Consider the following 19,192-nt stretch of genomic DNA (forward strand, 5'->3'; position numbering starts at 1 on the left):
GATTCAATTCTAGCTGCTGCAGTCGCTTACAACGATATTCAAGCGAAAACCTTCGATACAGTTTTGGATATTCCTGTGAAACCACAAATTGGAAACCGTTCCGCGAAATTACGAGGAGTGAAACTACCGTGGAATCGATGTATCGGAAGAGACGCGAAATCAGAGACTCGTCACCGTTCAAACGTGTCGCTGGAGGATTTAACTACCGAATAGTAACGGCCGTCCTTGGTCAGACAGTAGACAGAACGGTCCCAGTAGCAAAGGTTGTTCGCGACCAGACTTGTTAGACGGTGACCTGCAATCGACGCACACACCCTCCTCCGTTCACCCCTCCAACATTTTCTGTGAACGCGTTGACGGTCCGCTAATTGCGCACTTTAGACCTCTAATCACGTGCAAAAGATCCGATTTGCATCAGAATTACAAAAACCTGGAAAACGAGAAGCCCTTTGACGCTGCGAAATTACCTTTCAGGCGTAAATTATCCAGTCGATTTTTCGTGTCAATCGCATTCTGGCGAAACGGAAACTCGGGGCGTTTGGTAAGTTTCGTAATTACGTTTAAAAATCGAACGAGCTTCGCGCTTGCTCGGTTCCTTCCGTGGGTCTCGATTTCTAAAGTGAGAGGAATATAATACATTTTTGCGGAGAAATATATCTTGGAGATGAATAAATCGGATTTTGGCTGATTAATCAACCCAGACAAGATCACGCAAGATGAAACGATCAGTAATAGAAACTAAGTGAATTTCTCTTATCTCGAGATACCTGGGTTCGGTGCACCGGATTAAAATAACAGCGGAGTAGTTTAATCCGTGTAATCGATGTGCTGGATACCCAGTGGCCGTCCTATTTCTTCGATAATTGCCAACGAACTTTTCGCACAATAATCTGGCAATTCGTTTTTCTCCTTGCTGATCTTTCGTGAGCTTAGAACTTCGCGACCACCGGGTATCGTGGAAAATTCTTCGTTCTTAAAGGCTCGAAGGTAAAGGTGTAACTACTCGAGACCAGCATAACTCATGACGCGCGTTATAGATGCGGGAAACGTGATCTGGTTACATTTAGTTTGAACTACTTGAAGATTTTTAAAATGCTGAATGGGCTAGATGAATCCAAGAAAAATTAAAGGTTCGCCGAGATATTCCAATGAATTATTTTCGGTCTTCGACAGTATTAAGATCGATAGAATTCGAGCAAATTTCCATGAATATTCGAAGCACTCGCTCGTTTTCACGGAAACTGTTCACGCGAGAGGGGATGAGATCGACGGACAAAAGGCAAATTCGAGTCGCTTCCGAGCTCTAGAACCATTTTGCTTCTGGCTGGCCGCTTCGAATAGTTCTGCGGCGCCTGCCGACACATAAATTGTCGTGCCACATCGTGGACCACCCCCTTACGAAAAACAGTGCTACCCCCACTGTCGACCCACTTCGAAGTCCCGTTGACGATGCCAGGACACCTCGAATTTTGCTGAGTTCGTGCCGTTCCATTCTCACCGCGTTTTATCGACTGGCGTTGCTCGCAGATTCGATACTTCGAAACTTTCACCCCCGGTCGAATGTTTGGCAAGTTTTGAATTAACCCGACGTTGAGACTCGGCGAATCCTCCAAGGACCATCGCGTACCGCAATTTCCGCCGATTTGCTCCGCTCCACTCAATTTCTTTCGATCAATACCTCCCGGAGAGACTTAAAAGGATCCTTGGATAATTCTAACGAGCATCGTCCAGATGCTTTGGACTAACGTACAGGAGATATTATGCAAAAATTGACAGAATCGATGCTTGCCGGTGAATGATATAAATACAAACGGTACGGCACGGCCTGTTATGCTGGCGTTTAATTGCGTTTCGTTTCGAGAGTTATCTTTGGAAAAAGAAGAAACGATAATACATAATATCCATATCCGTTGTCATATCACATAAACTTAAGTAGTCGTTAATCTAAATGTCGTCTAAAACGCAATTTGACTAATGAAAGACTCGATAATTACTCCAAATGAGCTGAAGCTCGTGTTCGAGAGGTATTGCTTTGAACTTAAGCTTGATACCTCTAATGATTTCGCTGAAACGCTCATGCCAGTTTTCGTCTCACGAGAACCCGTGAACTCATTATTCTAAACGACGACATACGAGGACTTAGAGGAGTCGCGGGACGATTTATTTCCCAAAGTTTCCAACGTCTTAATTCCGCGTAAACTGTACGGGGGTGGGCAAGGTAGCAAACAATCTTCATCGCATCGGAGATTAATGTCGACATGGCTCGGGACTAACTATATAAATTGTCCGTGTCGAAAAGTTTGCTTAGATTGATATGGTAACTTTTGAACGCGTTTCACGTCCCCGGTGAGAAATTTCAGTAGCCATTGTTGTAAAATGGACGCACGTATTGCCGGCATCAGAAAGGTAATTCAACTTTCCGACGAATTCTGTCGCAACACTTTCGCTTTCGAAGCGCTGGTCGAGTCTCCGAGGAATTTAAAATCGGGGGAAACTTCGCCTTTAATTGATTAAATACATTTCTTCGTACGTAGGCGAGGAATTCGAAATTATTGCTCGAAGAACACGAACGACGCCGTGAATAAAACTAGCGATATTTTCAGTGATAAAGCTGTCCAATTTTATGGCTCCAACCGTGTCGTGTAAAATGAAAGCGTATACATATTCAGCATTGTGATTTATTCCGGTGATTTATTTACAATGCTTTCCACCCGCTTTCACAAGAAGCTAATAAATTCTGTTTTGAATAAAGCGACAATGAATCTTCCCCTGGATCCGTTCAACTTTCACAATTACCGCGAAGAAAGATGTCCCACTCTGGGCCAACGTAGTTTGAACGAATTAATATCCACGATATTTATTTTATGTTCTTACGATGTGTAATCATTTCTAGAAAACAAAAATATATAAAGGAACCCTTGGAAAATAAAATACCTTAATAGAAATGAAAACAACAAATTTCATTATACTTCTGCTGCTGGTAGAAAAACAAAAGCGAATAGAAGTTCGCTGGAGCAATTTTCCAGAAAGTTTTCTCCCCTCGTTCAGGAGGAGATAATAAATTCTGTACTCAAAAAAAAAAAAAAAAAAAAAAAACAGCGACGGATTCGCTCGCTTTATTACAGTTGTTTACCAAGTTCTGTCTGCATTTTCTTCAAAATGACGATGGTCACGTGTCCGCCCTTGGCCTCGCAGGTTTCGATATCACAGAAACGATACAAATAAATCGGAATCTAAGTGGTCGTGAATAAGGTACCGGAAGCAATTCCTGGAAGTCCGGTTCCACTACCTCGGATGATCGGACAGCGCTAATCTTTTTCCTTGATTCGTCTCGATCTTAGGGAAGAACCCTAAAGTGGACTGGATAAAGGCCTAACGCTTTTCTTGCGTGCGGGGATAACGATCGTACCTCGTTTCAGCTCGGTTTTCTTCTAGACGAGCTGAGCGTTATGGAAAACGGTAAAAACGAGATGAATCTCCGGCTGCTGTGTTAATTTACACAACCCATCGCAACAGATATAGTTACAAATGAACGTCGGTAGGTTTAGTGTTAAATCTAATTAGAACATGATAACATCTAAAATTCTTCTAGGAAGTTTTGTCGCTACTGGTAATCTCATTAATAAAGGATCGAACTTATTTGTCACGCCGTACAACTCGGTTTTCGAAACATTGGTACTACCGGAAATAATTAAACTCCTCCGTGGTCCGCAGAGCACACCTTCCGCTCGGAAGACCAACAAGGAGTTTAATTATTCTCGGTCACGCTAATGTTTAAGTAAAAGATGGAGTATTCAGATTTGAAATTTCGGTCGCAAAGCCTCGGCGACGAGCACAGTTTCCCCTGCAAACGGTCTACAATTTTTTTGGTATGCGTTCGAATAAAACAAAGCCCGTTTAAATTGCAACTACGGGGAGACGCTTCCAATGCCACTTTCCACCGGAACAGCCGAGGATAAAACGAAATTAAAATGTTTTTTCCATTAGCGTGGGCTGAACGACCGCTTTCCCGACAAACGAGCCGTGAAATTCGTTTCGAAGAACAAAAAGTGTTCGTCGTTCGAGAGAATAAATTCCACTTTGGTCAGCTCGGGGCGACGATCCGCGCGGCCACTTTTCCGTGTCGCGCGCGATCTCATTAAAGCGATCGAAAACACCCAGGCAAAGTAGAAGCGAGATGTTTCCCTCTAGAAACTCGATTTCGTTACGCCCTTTTCGCGGTGACTTTCCTCTCGCAGACGTCGATGAAAATCGACAGAAACGAGGCCAATAACTGCGCGGCTATTCGTCAGATCCGTGGTCTCTAGTTTTCGAGGTCACTTGTTTCCGCAATCGGGAAACATCGATGGAAACGTCGATAGAAAAAGCTGCGAGCAATTTACTGTTTCCATTTCAAAACAACCCCGAGAGATCCTCGGACGATTCTGATAGACTTCTCACCCTCTACCGCGATTGTGACGAATGGAAGAATTGGAAATGCATTCAACGTTGGATCTGGCGTATGTTGCAATGTAAAGAAGCTTTAACGTTATTTTTGAGAGAGAAATGATTAAATTGGAAGTTGTCCCTCGCGAGTAAGAAACTTCTTACGCATTTTCACCACTCCCTTGCTTCCAAAAATCACGCTATAAAAGAACGTAGTCGTCGATCCCCGCGTTCTATTTGCGCGAGGGAATGTTCAAAAATTGTACAGAAAATTCGCTGAACGCCGATGATGCGATAATTAAATTATTCGCGAGCTTTAATTAAACGCGCTCAGAGCACAACGCTAGGCAATTAATGCTGCTGCGAAAGTAAAGCCGAAACCCCCGTTGCGACGTTTAATTTTACGATGAGGATTTCATACACGCAAATGAAAGCGTGACGACGTCGTGCACAATACAAGTTAGCGACGCACACGCGGAGGATCTTCTCGACGTTTATTGTTCGTTACGGGATAATGGGGATCGAATGGCAGCATTTCTCGAGTCGACGGTGATTCACGGATTTTCAATAACTGTAATCGCGGGCACTGCGGTGAAATGGAACGACGACGATGCAAATATTTAACTAAGCGAATAATACGAAGCACCGAAGTTTTATTTTACCGTTTTTCCCTACGTTTTCAATTGAGCCATATGAAAAATTGATTCTCTGTACTTGTACACGATTTCCCAATGTCTCGACCACTAATTTCGAAACCAAATACATACTAAATTTTCATTGAACAGCGACGAGTGACACGTACGGTGAAGGCACATGATGTATTCTATGTACGACATATCGTAATGGGTTAAATTGGATTCCGAACAGCGTCGATGAATCACGTTTCCATTCAGGATACCGAGAACTACCGCAGAAATAACTCCCTGGAAGTGAAGTAACCGAAAAAGGAAGAGAACGCATGGCGTCTGGATGGCGCGCCGAACAGAGTTTTTGCTTTTCAAACAATTGGCTCGAGTTCAAATCCTCAACCGCGCCAAAAAACTGTTTTCTTTCATTCTCCGCGAGTCGTCGCATCGTAAACAGCGGCGACCTTCGTTTCAACATCGAATAAACAATGATCAAAATAATTACATATTGGCAAACTGATTTTCTATATACTCGAATCCACAAGGAGGGACTAGAATCACCCAACCAGTGAAATAAAAAAATATTTGACTGTGTAGAGTCAAATCCACCATCAACGGAAATGTGTTTTCGTATTTCGAGGACCCATCGCGTGTATCGCCCACCAGCGATCAAATTCGGAGCGCAAGATTGAACAACATTTCCCGTCAAACTTTCCCCAACAGCAATTAGTTGAATTACAGCGGCGAAGCCCCTGGCAGCTTCGCTTCGAATCGAAAGATTAAACGTAGCGTCGGTCGCATTCCTACTGTTCAACGCGATTTCCATCTCGGCTTTCCGACAATCCGACCAATTACAGGAAACAATATAATTAATGCCGACCACCGGCTGCCTCGTTATCAAATTATTTCTCCTAACAGTTTACCCTTCGGCGAAATTCTCGACAGACTAGTTTCTTTTTAAAATACTCCTTAAATAATAGATTTGACCTTTCTTTTATAAATTTTTTTTTCAAAAATGCAAAACAATTGTTTAAATATTTGTTTGTTTACAAAAGTACAAAGTTTCAAAATTTTCTCTCAATAACTACTGGTAGCAAGTTTCGATCGCTGCGTCCTTCCCTGATTTTTGACTCGATCCGCCGCCAACCAGTGATCTTTGATTCCAGTCTGGCCTGCCACCGACCTACGAGGAGTACCTGTGTCACAAGTACGCCATGCTGTCTCGATCTCACACCCCGCCGCCGCCGTGGTCGGATTCGACGACGACACCTCAAGCGATGAGCGCTCAAACGCGTCGGGAGCTGTTGGCGAGCCAGCCAGAGCTCAGGGAGTATCTGGAGCAGTTGTCGTTGTCACAGAACAACGAGAGGTCCAGTGGACACCACCGCCAGGGCGCTGTGCTGAGGGACAGCTACCTCTCGAATCAGCAAACCTTCAGGGAGCAGCAAACCAGGACGAACCAGCAGCGAACGCGAAAAATGCCTCCCAGGTGAGTCTCGAGGCAAAGACGTTGTCGGATAGTTCGTTCCAGGAATGGAAAGGCACGAAATAATTTAGACTCCCGTTCCCGTCGACCACGTGTCCACGACACCCTTGGGAATTGTACAAGGCGGAACTGACGCAAGTACCATTGTAGGAAACGACTCTTTTCGACGCTGGCTGATTTGTGCGTCTGCGCCGATTTTAGGAATCCCCAGACTTGAATGAAAATGTTTGCAGATGGGGCGAGGGAACGATGCAGAACTAGATTCAATACGTTCGAGATTGTGAAATATAAGCGAATTTTTTAAGTAGAGAAAGTATAGTAGCATCGAGATCCGTAATGGTTACGAATGTTTCAACCTTTATGCACAAAGAATTAACCTAACGTCTCACCGTTATTTTTGAATACGATAAAAACGTCGAACGAATAAATGAAAAATAATTTCAGATCGCAGAGCGAGAGTCGAGTGCAGCAGCAAAGAATCGCGACGTACGAAGACGGCGCGTTCTGCATGGAGACGACCGCGCTGCAATCCGCGTTCGAGAATGGACTAGCCTTTTGCAGTTTGATGTAAGATCTCCAAACATCCGATGAACGAGACGAAACAAACCAAGGATTCCAGAGATCCAGGAAAATTGTATTCGAGAACAGTGTCTCGTCGGTGGTCGCTCGAAAAGGAAGAATTTCATTGCGGACGCAACGAAACATCCCCCACGAATCGACTTCGATACAATCGATCTCGTACCTTCGCTATTCCCCAGACTCCTTCCTTCTTTCGCCGCGTTCCGTAAAACTTGAACGCGAGCTTCGATTCGATTCGAGGGTGAAACGGGAGTTCGTTCGACGTCTTCGACGGGGAAATTTTGAGAGGTCCAGGCACTCGAAAATTTCTCTGGTTTCGAGGATTTCGAAACTTTCCAGACGCCAGAAGACATTGGAAATTTTCAAGTCCTGCAGTGGAAACTTTCTAAACGCGGAGTTTCGCCGCAAGAAATTCTTGAATTGGTGGAACTTTCGAGCGCCTGTTGTATCGACATCTCTCGACGGCACTGAAAATTAATAATTTGTGGAGAACATGGACGAGTTTTGTGTGATTCGTTATTACGTTTTGGACCTTACACCTTGGATCGTCTCTCGGAAGGAAATTTATAACTGCTCGGTAACCGAGGCTCCTTAATTTAAGACTCGTCGCGGATATGCAACACGTAAGTATTTGAATTGAAATTTTTTAATTGATCGATCAACTTTAGAATTATTCGGTTCCGTTAAATGACCAAGCTTGAAGTCGAAATGAACACAGAAATGTAAATGTAAATGTTCCCTGCAAATTATTATCGTTACAATACAAGCTGGACTACCTACTCTGGTCCCGAAAATCTCCCAGCTGTAGATCTTCGAATGATCACCGTCATTCGCACAAATCTAACGTCAACTAACCGAAAACGCTGTCTCAAACGATTCCATCACTCGAATACAATTTTTATTTAAACGAGCTAGCAGAATGCTCGAACGTGAACATTCTTTTCATTACTCACGGTTGGTGGACGAGCAATCTTCTTTATGTACTCGAGAAATCGCTCATGCGCATTGCGAACGATGAATTTTCCGATTGCCTTCGTCCTTCCTGGCTGGTCCAGGATCCGTGCGCCTAATTCGAGCAGGAACAATGGGAAAAACTCGGTGAATTTAATGTTCCTTGTTTTGAATTACTCGCGAAAACGAATTTAGGTTTTTCGCGTTGTGAGAAAAAGGCGCAACGGTTCGAATACGCATAGCGATTGTTTTGGCCTAATTTGAAGGATACATAGATCTTCTGTTCCTTCTTTGCCGATAACCAGTCAATTGCATAGGACTTTTCTACTTACCACGGGTATGTATTATAATTTGCATGTAGTATGTTTATGTAAACGTTCCCAATGTTTGTACTTTGATGCACGTACATAATCACGTACAGTTGCATCGAATTATTTGCATAAATGAGTTTGTTATTTAACGTAGGATACTCGAACGCTATAAACAGATCGGACGAAATCTTGAATGAAAGAAGAGACTGACGTCGAAATCTTCGAGTATCTAAAATTGTGGAATGAAAATTTCGATGTTCACAATTTATTTTTGAAAGAAAATCTCTGGTGTTTACGTAATTTATTAATTGACTCGTGAATTCGAAAAGTTCAAACTTAAAATATTGTTCTAATTACCGAGACTATGTTAATTGTATTCAGAGATCGTTCATTTCGTGACATTTCTCTTCTCTCAAAGAATACGTTTTTGCTGGCAAAACGAATTCGAAATTTCCAATGAATCTCATCGAAACGGTTTCAATTACGAAAGAATTCGTAATCATCGGAGATGATCGAAAAACATGCCGATCGTCTCGAAACGGCATTTAAGATTCGTGTTCATCGCCCACACGCTCCCTAACAAATAAATAAAACGAGGAAAGAAAATACTTAAGGCCGTGCTCTGTGTTCACTACAAGTATATTCATCGTCGTCACGCTATGTTGCCAACACGCAACAAGCAATCGAACCTTCCGATCCTGCTTTTTTCTTGCGAGTTTCTCATTCTTCTACTTTCTCGTATTTTTTTGAAAGAGATATTTATCCTCCAAAAGAAAATGGTAACTTTTTCTCCTATCGGTTGGATAATATTAACGAATAAACGAACGAAACATTCGGCTTGTTTTTTAGCGATCGAAACGAGACAAGCGGAACTTAAATTCTTGTAGAAGCGCCGGTATAAAATTTTTATTTTTGTCACTGTAACGTTTAATACGGACGAATGTCGTAGTTTGTTCTAGCTATAGTACGATATAAGGGAATTGTGGGTGTTTAACGAGAAACGAAAAATGATATACATTTCTATAGAGTGTAGGGATACAATTTAATCTTCGCTGTCCTGTTGTATATAAACGTAATCGATTACGAAACTCCCGGTGAATCTTTCGTTCGATCTCTAAATGTGTATCGTCGAGTTTCACCTTGTAATTGTTTGCCAGATTCCGGGTGTTTTCGGTATAACACAAAGGAAAGTATCTTTCATCGAAACAGAGCAGAAAAAGTATTTCTGAACTATTTTTGAAGCAGACACGTCCCACGGGCGCGCTGTCCGTAGAATTTAATTTGCAAACTTTCAGTGGATTATGGTAATTTCTTTGCGCTACGTTGCATGGAACCAGATCATCGATTCGTTTCCCGGCAGTCTGAATATTTAACGAAGTCGAACGAAAACGTACTCGTTAATTTCGGACGCGGTTCCACGACAGAGTTGGGTACATTCTATTTCGAATAACGAATACGGAGTAATCAATGGTTATCGAAACCAGGCTTGCACGGATAAGATTTCATTCGTTATTCGAAAGGATGCATGAAAATCTATTCGAATAAATCTTTAATCGAATGATCACTCGAGTGAGAATTTATTCGAGTAACGCCAAACTCTGTTCCATGATAATATCCAAACGTCTCATTGAAATAAATGTACATGTACGCGCATATAAAGTATGTAAAATAAAGTGTCCAATAAGTATTCATCGCTAAGAATAGTTTTACCGATTCGTTGGCTGAATGTTGGCGAAGATATACGGTAGAACGTTAATTATCCAGATGGGTGCTACAACGTATTCGAAGGAATTTCTAAGTAGCATTCTACCGCATCCATAAAATAACGAAACACTTATCGGCCAAATAATCTGGCGAACGAAACGTGTAACCATTTTAATTAAGGATCAGGCCATCAATTTTTCTACGCGAATATCGCTTCGAGTCCCACGTACGGCGCATTACAACAACCCCCCGAACGGGCGAAATTCGTTCATTCCTTAGACGCGACCTAATCGCCATTAACCATAACCGTAATTTTAATGGTAATCACAGTAATTAACCTGTGTAAAATTATCGAGCCACTCGACGTACCGTATCAGACGATAGGGGTGTACCGCAATTAAGTAACGACGCCCGCTCTAGGCGGCGCACTATCGAATAGGCTGTCCTAACGACATACAAAGCAGAAAGTAGCGTGTAAAGTCGATGTTTAAATGCAGAAGCGTGTTAAGAGTGTAGACTAGTGTAAAATTGTCCGCGTCGACGCGTTCGCGTAGCAACAACGTACCGATTTACGTGTAATTTAGACGGCAGGACCTGTCGATTAGAAACTAAGAGTTCCCTTTTTCGAGCGTACGCGGTCTATTGTACTTGTAAATATCCAGTGCTGTTCGTCGAACGATCAGAACGCTGTTTACGAATTGTCGAACGTTGATACGAGTTTAAAAAAAATTATATCTCTATCCAGGGTTGAGCATTATTTCGATGAATTGTTATGCGTCACTTGAAATGGAAGTAGTAAAAGAAATAATTAGATGATATTTGAAACATCTGAATAAACTGTCTGTATTATCTATTATTTAAAGAAAAATTTGGTCAATTCTGATTTTATCAGGGTTACCGTATTCAACAAAATACTACTTACAGTTAGGACTTATTCGTACACACGGTCAAGTCTCCATTTTCGGAAACAGGAACGTTTCGAATTACTTTCCATTCATTTCGAAAGCAAATAGTTTTGATAATTCGAGAAAAGCGTTCCGCGAACAGCAATTGAGTTCTCAATCGCATCAGCGAATGATGTTTCACACAAAAGTTGCTTCCAATCGATCCAATAGCACGAAATGGATGCACGATACTCGTTAATAACACGTAACGTGTTACTCATTATTGTATATAACGATCGCCATCGTTTCGTGGAGAACGTAACGTATATTCGAATAGGTATAACGTAACAGCGAATAATCTGACTTACGAACACTTCGCCACGATGGAGAATGATGTTCCATGGCGAAACTTCGTTATTATTCTCGACACCAAATCAACGTTTCTGTCTGTTAAAATAACACAATTGGTTTCAATCCAATATAACCCAACGTATGTTTCGGTCGCCAAGAAAACTTTAATTTGTCCGAGAGAATTAAGAAACATTCGACAATTTCATTATAATAAATTCATTTCATTTAGAACTAGCACTCGAGTTAGCTCTCAAATTAGTACATCAATAATTTCTCGCGCGGAATAATTGCGAACTAATTACGAACTCCGAGACAAAGTAGTTTATGAACACGACGCGACGCGAGGAGAAGTCCCATGAACCGCGATTGAGGAATTATTGCGCTTCGTAACGAGTTACCAATAGATAAACCCTTCACTGGCATGCAACGTGCGTGAAGACGTTAAATTTTGTTTAAAAGTAAATCGCGAAGGAGACGGTATATATTAATGTTACGAAGAAGGAATCGCATAGATTAGGATCCCGCGGGGCTCGCCGCGTTTAAACAATCTAATGTTAGTAAATCTTCAGTCAAGTTTCACGCCGATGCGACACGTAGATGATTCTCCTATCAACTGAGGATTTCATTGTCTCGGGGCAAAGAGATAAAGCAGTGGAGATAATCAAATGGGGATTATTCTTTATTCTTTTTCTCCCTTTAATTCTCGGCGTTAGAAGAATCATTCTGCGAGCTGACGTACGTCTAAGCGCACACGGTCGATCGTTCAAACGATAATGGTTAATAAATGTGAAAGGACACGTCGCAACACCGATGTGGATATCTTCCGCAGCTTCCACCGTCACAATCGCAGAGAAATGGAACTTAGAACTGCCAAAGAGCGAGACATTTCTAAAATTTGTAGATCGAACACTTACGTAAATTTGCAAAGCGGCGTTATCGATACACGTCGTTTACGATACGAAGGCTGGATTGGTTCGCGAATTGTGGTACTTTGTACGGGAGAGGGGACGACCTGGATCAAAAGGTGTTCCGGTGAACCAGTACCAACGAAACGGAATTATTTCGTGAGAATGTAATGGAAGAATACGACGTCACGGTGGAAAAGCGTGTTCCGTATTGGGAACGGAGTTATATGAAGTAGTATTGTAAGTAAAAACTACGATGGTATCTTGTAGATGCATTACAATGACATAGAAATATTTTTCTCATCGTCGTGTACCTCGTATTATTTTCCGTGAATGTCGTTGTCTTTTTCCTGCCGTCGAGCACAATGATACCTTCTAAATATATAAACGAAATGAAATGATGGAGGAAGTAAAAATGTTCGCGACTAACGAGAAACTAATTATAACGTTCCGTCGGTAACCCATTAACGACGAACTAAAGCTGAATCGCTATGTCATACTGTATGTTGTGTATATTATGAATGTTTAGAGGACCAAGAAATATACTGTACCGGTGTAAAAACACTCCAATCGTTTTGTTTTTTACCTCCAATATAAAAATAAAAAGGTTTCGCGACCACGAAGGTAAAGTGATTAGTGAAATTAGTTAATACATTACCCAAGGAATTTATCAACTGCTTGCCCCCAATAATTGGATGATATTCGCCATGACTTTCTTCAGAGTTTACGGATGGAAATTTGTTGGCGAATCACAGAAATTTCATCGAACGTAAATAGTCGTTTTTGTTGGATTCGCACATCGCTACGCTTCCACTGTTGACACAATGAGGCAAACATTTCAGGAGATTTTTCGTGCTATAATAAACTAGAAAAACAAAAATTTAAAGAACGACAAATTTTCATCATCGAAAACATCTTTCACAAATGTCGAGTTGACGTTTAGTATACGAAACTTGATACTCTGGTTTACGAGATGAGGGAATTAGGTTTAAAAAAAAAAAATAGAAACATATAGGTTTCTTATGCAAATCAGGTACAAAGAAAAAAATAGATAGGATTATGTAAAATAATCGCGAAGGCGGGACTTAAATATCTCGGCGTATCACCGCAGACGCGAGAAACGTATCTAATTTCACGATATCTAATTAAAGAATGACACACCTTCCGCAATAACCCGGACGGCTTCCCACATGCACACGTCAATGTAATTGGGACAATGCTTCGAAGAACGGACTTAACGCCACTTCGGTGGCTATCATACTAAACAGGACATGTCCTCAACAATTACCACCTAGATAACTTGTTCTTCGATCCTTTTGAGAATAAATGTTAATCGAGTGGCCGTTAATTAATAATACATTAGCTATTAATAATTCTTTTTATTCCAAATTTGTTTCATAGACGAGTACCAATAACAAGTGTTCGAGAAACCTGATGAACTTACTCTGGCCGAAGGAAATAAGTGTAACTTAAATCTATTTAACAATTAAGTTGTGAATTAAATGTTTGTTTTTTAAACATAAAACTCATGGAATGCCCAAGGGTTAATTTCCATATTGTAATCCCGAATCTTTTGAGATTATGGTTTCACGAGGTAAGTCTATAGTTTTAAGTCGCTAATAAATACTTCACAGTTGTTCAATAAATAATAATTTAATCGTACTTCTAAATATTTTTATATTAATCGCGCAGATCCTCGTAAAGTTAAGCAAGTATAAGTACAACATAAACCAGTCGTTGCCAACCATTCTTCGTCGTTAGCGTTAATAAATAATATTCTTTTTGCACAGTTTTCGAGTCGGTGGAATTTTTGACAACATAAATCAAGTTGGTCATTTATGAAAGAGGAATGAAAAAATTGAAATTATATGTGTGTAACAAAAGAGGGGATATTATTTCTATCCAAATTCTTTCGTTAAAATAATATAAATTATTCAAACAGGACAAAAAGTGCATGTGATAATAATACAATTAAGGTACAATACAAATTCCTACAGCATTCATACAAGGAGGAAACACCTTTACCCATGCAATGAAAGATTAATATAAATACTAATTGAAAATTAAGAAAGTAACGGCTCTATGATTTCGCTAAGTTTTACAAGTGAGCTTCGGAACATCTTTAAATGTACCTGTACTGTTACATACAATCTTAAATTTCGAAATTCACACGAAATCATACAAAAGCCTTCGCACCTCGTTCGTATGAAGAACAAGGATCCCTTCTAAGGTCTTAGAACCCAGGAACCTTGACCCCATCGGGCACACGGAAGATCCTCTCCTCCAGTGGAAGTTCACCTATGAGAAACCTGTCCAAAATCCGCGTGGCAGCTCTCGTGTGTCCAGTGCCTATGAAAGCCAACGTGGCGTCCCTGCCAGCATACTCGAGTATAACGTCCGAGCCACCAGGATGGTTCTTCAAAAAATCCGTGCAGTCGTAAACGAAATCACGAATGCAAATCCAGCAATTGTCCGCGGTGTCATGCCAAGCGACTTCGTCCAAGTCGATCGTCTTCAACTCCTTCGATTTCTGCTTGCTGGAGGATGTCAACTCCTCGTTGCTCTGCCTCGACGAGTCTCGATCGTCCTCAATGTCGTCATCCAGGTTGAGAAAATCACTTTGCGGTGGCGTTGAATCCTTCAAGTCGAGGGACCTGAAGGTTAAACTACGGAGATCCATCGCGTCTATCGGCTCGCACTCGTTCGACCTGAAAGCAAACAGATCCACGATGATCTCGCGGTGCAAAAATCACGGAAGGTAGCGTTTCAAAAATTCATTTTCACTATTTATACACGCAACGGTTTTCGATAAATTTAGCGAGCAATTCCTATTTTGTTTTCGCAATTAGCCACAAGCACGTCACTTTGTGTTTTCGTTATTATTAAATAGCTTCGTATTATCATTATTTGCACCATTCTATTTTCCCCTAAAATGCATATTCCTTTAAAAGACAGCATCTAAGACGACAGCTTAGAAGGATAGATTCCCTCTAGGTTGGATTATTTAACTGGCTCATTAATTCCTCCCCTCCTTTCGCCCTTCGAGTATTAAGTATCGCCGCGTTTGATGAATCGACGTGGCGTGCAATGCGACATCCTATCATTAGAAGTAAAATAATTACATAAGAAAATGACAGAGCGCGATGAGGGATTATTCAAAGAAATTATGTAGACCCGGTTCTAAGTTCTGACAATAAAAAATACTAGGAAGTACGTCAAATTAAACCCTTAATAATTCTTTAACTATAGTCGTTCGCTTTGTTACGTACGTGTTACGTACGTGGATGGCATTAGAACAGGAGCGTCGATAAATATTTTAATGCTTCATTAATAGTCCTCGCGTTCTAAAGAATTGCGGCTTCGTGAGAAATGCTAAACGAATACTATTCTCGTGACCTCTGGACAGAATAGATCACCGAGAGTTTAATCTACCAGTGCAACGTTATTCTCATCGATATTTCTGGAGAAATTATGGCTAAAAACATGAATGATACAGGTCAGATTTTTACATGGTTCGATATATTATTTATAAAATACGAAGGAACGCCTAATCGAAAATTAACTCTAGGATGGAAAGATCGAGTTAATTTTACTCCTTGCATTACCTTTTGTTACTTCTTTACACTTTATTAAAAACTTACATTTAAAATTTATTGTTATTTTTAACCACGTTGATAGCTTATTCCTTGATACTTTATGTACTAATGAAAAGAACGGTAAAAAATTGGGTATTTTGAAAAGTAGTAAAAATTACTCAATCTTTCCATTAAAAGACTAAACAGTGACCTTTCCGTTTTACGGTTAAAGAAGATAACCAGAACATTAGATTGGAATGTAGAATTTACGCTTTCGTAATATTTTTCCAGAGCCTCACGTCGAGATCAACCGTTTAGATGACAATCCAAATTACAAGATAGTTATGAAGGATTTGTTCCTTTGCGGACAGCATCCTCGTCAAAAGAGTTTCGAACGGGTATTCCGTTCCGTTTTTCTATCATCCAGCGTGATAAGCATGCTAATTCCTATCGTAAGTTCCTATCGAAATTAATATTTCGTAATGTATCGAGACAAATCAATGGAACAATCATCTTTTTCAATAGAAACGTTTCATTTGATAGTGGATCCATTTCTTAGGATGTATAATGGCTAAAGATATGGATGGAGTGTTATACGCTGTACCAATTTTGAACACGGATATACTTTCACTGATAAAATTGGGAAGCCTCATCCTCAACAGAGAAAGAGTATTTAATCACTCTATTGCGAAGGGTAATTCGAAATGCAAAAGAAAAACATCATGAAAATCAATGCATTGCAGTTTCTAGAATTACACGGTCTTATAATAGAGGAGTGGAATACGGTCAAGACCAAAGATGAAATACGTATTCTGGACACCATTACTCGTAGAGGAAGTAAACTTGCGAACATGTACAGAAGTAGGTGCATTATTGTAATTTTAAGTTGCAAACAAGTATTTCTAAATGACAGATCCTTCTTTAATCAGGTAGCGCTAGAAGCAAATCATTTCATGAATCTTTGCCTTTATTTTCAGTGGGATCGTTGTTACGTATGTTTGTAATAAATGAAATTTTAAACAGCGAAACAAAGAAAGAATGATGAAACAACCTTTCTTATTTTTCACGAATTTTAATAATATACATTTTTTTTTAGTTGCTATCTTTATGACTGCGTTGATACTTTCAATAGTTCCATTGTTTAATCCTCTTCTGGATGTTATTAAACCGCTAAATGAAAGTCGACCGCGGCCGCAAGTTTTCGAAGTAGATTATCACATAGACAACGACGAATACTTTTATCCTATAATGCTCCACCTCGCCTATGCATTGTTTATACTCGCCGCAATGATATACTCTGTAGATTCCCAGTACATGGTCTTCAGTCACCACGCCTGTGCATTATTCGCCTTATGTGGGTAAATACAAGAGTACATTTAAATACTCCACGATGTACTTAATCGATAATGCACAAGATCATTTCAATATATTCAAAAATTCATGGTCATCCGAGGCTAATATACTACACAAAGTCCCCCGTAGGTATAAACCTTCCATCCCATAACTCTGTTATTGAGTGGTAGGACTGTCCAGATCCTCCCTCTGGTCAACTACTTAGACTATACAATACTATTTCTCCATAACAGCGAAAAGTTCGACCCTTTGTCCAGTCCTCCTCTCATTTGTTTATCATGGGTACCATGATCTATATCCCTCTATGTCATTTCTGTACTATCCTTGAATATCGTGAGAACTGTTACTAAATCTCTATTTGGGAACAACTTCGAACGAATCCCCAACGAATATATATGTGCGTACAAATTAAACATTCTTTTCACTGATCGCTATAGGTACGAGCTTAAACGAGCAATGGAAAATTTTGGTAACAATAAAAACGCTGTTGTGGAGGACATATATAAACAGATCAAAGATTGCATACTCCTTCATAAAAAAGCACTCAGGTCTGTATCGATTGATAACGAATTAAAAGCAGACTACGTACAGAACACAAGTAACTCATTCTAATTTTCTAATCGAAGGTTTTACGAACTCCTCAATGATATGAACCGAAAGGGATTCCTGTTAACGATCGGTATGAATATGATTTCTATAAGCATGACGATGGTCCAAGTAAGTAATTATATCAGTCTTATAATTACCTCGCTGACCGATCGAATTGTTCGTTAGCAATTTTATTTTTCAGTTGGTCATATACATGGATCAGCCAGCGGAACAAACCAAGATTTTTAGTTTCCTCATTGCCCAGCTGTTCCACGTGTTCTTCATCAGCCTGCCTGGGCAAAGGATCCTGGATTACAGTTTCGAATTAGCTGAAAATATGTACGTTCGTGACGTGTAGGAAGGAGGATACAGTTTTTAATAACTTTACATAAACACGAGGTTAACGTTACTCAATTCTTACGATAGATACGGCTCCACTTGGTACGAAACGCCCATCAGGGTGCAAAGACTACTTCTCATAATGAAGTTAAGATGCAGCATACCGTGTCAAATAACTGCAGGGGGATTGTACAACATGAACATGGAGAACTTTGGAAATGTATGTTTAATGCCTAATCGGAGTACTTCTAACAATGTCCACTTATGAATATGTATATATTTTAAGATATTCAAAACCAGCATGTCGTATTTCACGATGCTGACGTCAGTGAGGGAATAATTCGTCAAATTACCACTGTAACTTCGTAGTGGCCTTTACGTCAGAACATGATAAAGACAGACAAGTGTAGTTACTTTCAATATACTCAAATAAAATTACTGCGACACTCGATGAACATTATTTTATGAACTTGGAAGACGCTAATGAGTCCGTGTAAGTAGAAAAAGTAGGCGAACTCGAAGGTAACACCAGAACTTTTTATGGAGTCATCTTCTCTGAGAATATATAGTATACAAAGAGTTATCTCTTGATAAGCTTCACATAACAAATATGGACGATATTGCACGTGATGGATATGTTTATGTTATATATAATTCCTGCGGTACTCTTGATAGTAGATAATTCTACCATTAATTAACAGTACCGATTTAATCCAAATATCATCGATTTTTAAGTGCCCAAATCTTCGAATTTATAGCGTGAATAGCTTGTTTATCGCATTTACAAACAGACACTTTCCTAAAACAATATCGTACCAAGGATTTAGCATTCGCTCATCGAGACACTGAGATCGCAATTTCAAAAGCAAGTACAACCTATTACACTGTAACTAATTACTTTGGTAAATCCTCAAAGCTCGCCTCCATTTCCCAGGAACCTTCACCTATGCACCTTGTCACTGCACGGATATTGCGAACAATACTGAAAGCCATCGAGAAATCGTGTCCCCTCCTAAGCAAAATAATTCCGTTACCTGTGGAAACCCGATGAGTGGAAGGAAGGCGTTTCCCTGACCACTCGTTATCTTGGTAATTCAACTCTGTCTCGAGCTGGA

General features: G+C 40.3%; 3 protein-coding genes across 4 annotated transcripts in view; 2 read left to right on the top strand and 1 right to left on the bottom strand.

Moving 5' to 3' along the window:
- LOC128878218 (uncharacterized) overlaps positions 1–13,436 on the top strand; it is a 64,387-nt gene extending 50,951 nt beyond the window's left edge. The window contains exons 4-5 of the mRNA XM_054126238.1: positions 6,218–6,540; positions 6,982–13,436. Of these exons, the coding sequence (XP_053982213.1) occupies positions 6,218–6,540; positions 6,982–7,108 (450 nt within the window). The 3' untranslated portion in view covers positions 7,109–13,436. The remainder of the gene's footprint in view (positions 1–6,217; positions 6,541–6,981) is intronic.
- A 150-nt stretch (positions 13,437–13,586) lies between these two features.
- LOC128878219 (uncharacterized) lies at positions 13,587–19,072 on the bottom strand. Its single transcript, XM_054126239.1, has 2 exons — positions 18,976–19,072; positions 13,587–14,930 (listed from the first exon to the last, which is right to left on the bottom strand). Exons 1-2 carry the CDS (start codon positions 19,068–19,070, stop codon positions 14,456–14,458), a joined length of 570 nt encoding a protein of 189 aa, XP_053982214.1. The 5' UTR covers positions 19,071–19,072; the 3' UTR covers positions 13,587–14,455.
- Positions 14,942–18,962, top strand: LOC128878215 (odorant receptor 9a-like). 2 transcript variants are annotated; one of them, XM_054126235.1, is made up of 11 exons: positions 14,942–15,718; positions 16,089–16,249; positions 16,341–16,466; positions 16,541–16,658; positions 16,775–16,789; positions 16,894–17,155; positions 17,588–17,698; positions 17,777–17,867; positions 17,941–18,077; positions 18,165–18,297; positions 18,364–18,962. In XM_054126235.1, the coding sequence occupies exons 1-11, from the start codon at positions 15,694–15,696 to the stop codon at positions 18,415–18,417; spliced, it is 1,233 nt and encodes a 410-aa protein (XP_053982210.1). In that variant the 5' UTR covers positions 14,942–15,693; the 3' UTR covers positions 18,418–18,962. The 2 variants fall into 2 exon arrangements, with proteins under 2 accessions (XP_053982210.1, XP_053982211.1); XM_054126236.1 differs by lacking the exon at positions 16,775–16,789.
- Positions 19,073–19,192: the final 120 nt, after the last annotated feature.

This window comes from Hylaeus volcanicus, chromosome 6 (assembly GCF_026283585.1).
Source record: "Hylaeus volcanicus isolate JK05 chromosome 6, UHH_iyHylVolc1.0_haploid, whole genome shotgun sequence".
In the NCBI taxonomy this organism is placed as follows: Eukaryota; Metazoa; Arthropoda; class Insecta; order Hymenoptera; family Colletidae; genus Hylaeus; species Hylaeus volcanicus.